Source organism: Limulus polyphemus, unplaced genomic scaffold (genome assembly GCF_000517525.1).
Source record: "Limulus polyphemus unplaced genomic scaffold, Limulus_polyphemus-2.1.2 Scaffold559, whole genome shotgun sequence".
Taxonomy (NCBI): domain Eukaryota; kingdom Metazoa; phylum Arthropoda; class Merostomata; order Xiphosura; family Limulidae; genus Limulus; species Limulus polyphemus.
The window spans coordinates 255,000-259,246 of NW_013666169.1; the positions used below are offsets into that span (position 1 = coordinate 255,000).

The following is a 4,247-nucleotide window of genomic DNA, read 5'->3' on the forward strand; positions in this document are numbered from 1 at the left end:
ATGTATTTTTTCATTTAAAAATATGTTACGTTTTTTTTTTTTTTGCAATGTGTAATTTATATAAAAATAAGCTTACAAATCTCTCATATTAAACCAAAGACCTCATAAGCATTAAGGCCCAGCATGGTCAATTGGTTGGGGTGCTCGACTCACAATCTGGGGGTCACGATTTCGAATCCCCATCCCACCAGATGTGCTTGCCCTTTCAGCCATGGGCGTTAAATAATGTGACAGTCAATTCCACTGTTCATTGGTAAAAGAGTAGCCCAAGAGTTGGCGGTGGGTGGTGATGACTAGCTGCCTTCCCTCTAGTCTTTCACTTCTAAATTAGGGATGACTAGTGCAGATAGCCCTCGTGTAGCTTTGTGCCAAATTCTAAATAACCAAACCAATCACCCTATGTGTACCAGAGGCAACCTACAGTCTCCCCTAACACCCCCCCTCTATAAAATGCCTGTCTTTCAATGCTTAAAAATTGTTCCTTTAAATGCCCTCTGCATGTTACTAATAGTGTTATATGCTTTCTTGTCTAATTAAATCAAATGTTCTTAGTTTCCACTTCTTATATGGTAAATTAAAACAAAACAGACCATAAGCATTAGACTTTGGTACACAAATGATGGAACCCAGTTAATTTCTCTTCTGTAAATAACTTTCTTTTTATATGTTAATAGGATTCTTTTTTATAGTATCAGCAGTGTGCAAAGTGATACAAAATATTCCTTTTTCTCTGTGGTTTTCTTTTATAAAGTTGTGAATTTCTTTCAATTTAGAAGGTGATCTAGTCTTCGTTTGACTATGCATCTGTTGATAAAATTTAATATTACTTATTTGTTAATGTAACAAGTAACTATTTTAGTAGGTGGGCAATTTTAGCTTAATGTTCTTCTTTTTTTGTCAGTTTTATTAAGACTTACAACTATAAAAATTCACTAAATAATTTTCAAATTTATTATTACATAAACAACTAAGCAATAATATTTTGTTATTCAGTTCTTTCCCAATGGCTATGCTTTTGCCACTGGATCAGATGATGCTACTTGCCGTCTATTTGACATTCGTGCAGACCAGGAGTTGGCCATGTACTCTCATGACAACATCATTTGTGGCATTACCTCCGTGGCCTTTTCGAAAAGTGGCCGACTTCTAATGGCAGGTTATGATGACTTCAACTGTAATGTGTGGGATTCGATGAAGGCAGAGCGAGCAGGTATACCCTTGATTAAATTTATGATGTCCTGTGATAACTTCATAGGTTAATGTTTTAAGGTTCCATAAAAGTATTTGAAGGTTATTCTTTTGTTTATATTTTTAAAAAGTCTTAAATAGCAACATAAGTTTTGAAATGAACATACAGGGTGATTATAAAGAAAGTTCTGCAGTTCATTTTGTTATATCTCCTGAACAATATGGCACAGGAAAATGAATTTGCACAAGGGTGTTAAAGGTATATATATAAGATGTAATTGCCATAGTTGCCACCAGGGACGTTTACTAACATTTAATATTTGATCTATCACAGCAACTGTTCAAAATGTGCTCCTCCAGCATCCAGAATACATTGCTTCTGTTTGAAAATGGGTATTATGGCAACAACATGCATCTCATTTGATATGCTGGTAATTTCCCGACAGTTGCGTCCTCGATGTGCGTCATTGTACGAGGTTTTTCACTGTACACACATTACTTCGGGTACCACCACATCCAGATAATTGGCTTGTGTTAGGTCTGGTGAATAAGGTAAACATTCACAAGCTGATTGACAAGAAATGATTTTGTACCCAAAGTGCTCCCGTTTTATGTGCCAAACAGAGTATTGAGGGGCACCATCTTCCATGAAAACTGTAATGTCTGTTGCATGTCATTGCTACAGCGTGGGAATTACAGTGGTTGTGAGTATTGCATGGTACCGTGCATATTCTACAGCAGGGTTTCCAAAACCTTTTTGAGTTGTTGACCCCTCGGCAAACTTATAAAGTTTCCATCGACCCCCAAATTCTTAGTATATATGTTATAAATATATCGTTATAGTCAAGAAACTTCAATATATATATAATCAACTTTTATTCATCATAATAAAATTGGTAAGAAACAAAATGTGAAAAAGAATGAGATTTTAATTTTCTCTAATGAGATGGATGGGCCTAAATTAATTTATATCAATAAACATAATACTATTATATTTTTTCAGAAGCATGACATAAAACAAGTGATTAAATAAAAATTTATTTTTCATTACTGTGTGAATTTATACTCTGTGGAAGATTCGAGAAAAGGAACGAACGTCATCCGCTCGCTCTTGCTACCCACGCTTTTACGACGTAGGGTGGTTAGTTGCATAAGCCAACCTTACCCTAGGTGTTTAGTTACCCCCTGTATAGTCAATATCGACCATTTTGGGAAACCTTGTTTTACACCTTGCTGATGTATTTATGATATACTTATTTTCTTTTTAACATTTCTTTGCATATAATTAACCTAATTAAAATATTTAGTGGTAATAATGTAAACAGTAGATCGTAATGCTAATTCTTTATCTTGTTTTGACATAATCCCTTCTTAAAAAAATATTAAAACCATTGTTACAGGGCCTAGCTATTTTTTTTCACATATTCTGGGATAATCAATCATCTGATCAGAGTAACTTTATTAGAGTTGACATAATTATTGAGTTTTGATATTCAGTTATTTGTTATTCATATTTGAACAATCGATAGTGAAAATACCCGACATCTTTTTTTTTCTTTTTTGTATATTTGTTCCTTGTTTACTGTAAATTGAAAACAGTTACAATATCGGTAATAAAATTTGCAGGCCACGTACTCGAGAGTGTTCAAAGATACTAAATAATATTTAGTGTTAAATTGATCTTCCAAATTACGTGCATTCAGAATGTTGCAGATATGACTGAAAATGATTCAACCGTTGTGCACTTTATACAATATATACATCAGATCAGTGAACTCAGCTTTGTCACATTTGGACCCAATTGATAATTTCTTTTTAAATAACTATTTCAGTTCCTTTTGATGCTGTCAAAAGCAGTTAGCCCCACATTTGCAATTAGTTATATTTAACATTGTTAGTGAAAAACCACAGTAAATGGGTCAATCTGCCAGAAGACAACTTGAGACTGAAAAGGATGCACGAATATGTCGAAAACAGTTTCTCTAATATCAGACTTCTAACAGTTTGTTTTGTTTACTGTGGTTTTTTCAGTAATTGCTATTACAAAATTATCTGGATTTATGATGATGGATCAACAGGAAAGAAGACGTGTGTTCATAGCTTGTATTGAGATATTGTAATTACTTTTGTGTTTTGCATTCAAGAATCGAAGTGACATCCAGGATGTTTAGAACACAAGAAAAATGGTTGAAAACTTGTAGAAAAAATCTTGAATATGTGAACACTAATTCCAGTTCAGATGTTCGTTAAAAAGTATATTCTTATTCAGATATTTGTTTCAGATCTTAAAATGTTGTATTTATTTTTTTAGTGAGAGTTAACACAGATGCTATACAAAAACTTTTAGGCTAAATTTTTGATAGAGTGTAGGGAAAGAAAAACTAAAATCGTGTAATGTACAAATTACTACACTTAGATATACAATATTATAAAATCTGGTATTTACATAGTTTTGTATAAATCTTAAACTGTCAGCTAACTTTTGTTTTGTTTTTCAGGTGTTCTAGCTGGACATGACAACAGGGTCAGCTGTCTTGGTGTAACTGAAGATGGAATGGCAATAGCCACTGGGTCCTGGGACAGCTTCTTGAAGATTTGGAACTAAATATATCAGCCCACGTTGCTATCCCACACGCCAAGAGCCTCTACCCCGTTAACAATACAGTTCTAGACCGCTGACTGGAACATAAGCTCATCATACCATTGAATTTACTAAATTAAATTTAAAAAAACTGAGAGGAAAATATTGTTTACTTTTGAAACTTCTTTTTCTTTGAGTTATGGTTAAATGTGCTGAGGGTTTAAATTGTGTGATATGATTTATGGGCTGTAGACCCAAATCATTTATAATCGTTGTTAGACAAAAGTCTCTTTTGTCACATTAATTATTCTTCTTTTTTTCTATAAACAACAAATTTAATACAACCCCCCCCCCCCCAAAAGAAGCTAAGAATTTTTTTTTGTAATTTCATTTGTATTTTCAGGAGTTTCAACCTTCTAGTCAGGTTATATATATATATATATATATACATACACACACACACACACACACACACACA

At 33.3% G+C, this 4,247-nt stretch overlaps 1 protein-coding gene across 1 annotated transcript in view; it reads left to right on the forward strand.

Annotated features, from left to right (window-relative positions):
• Positions 1-4,130, forward strand: part of LOC106459108 (guanine nucleotide-binding protein G(I)/G(S)/G(T) subunit beta-1-like) — a 52,972-nt gene extending 48,842 nt beyond the window's left edge. The window contains exons 7-8 of the mRNA XM_013918694.2: positions 994-1,210; positions 3,687-4,130. Coding sequence (XP_013774148.1) covers positions 994-1,210; positions 3,687-3,793 — 324 coding nt within the window. The 3' untranslated portion in view covers positions 3,794-4,130. The remainder of the gene's footprint in view (positions 1-993; positions 1,211-3,686) is intronic.
• Positions 4,131-4,247: the final 117 nt, after the last annotated feature.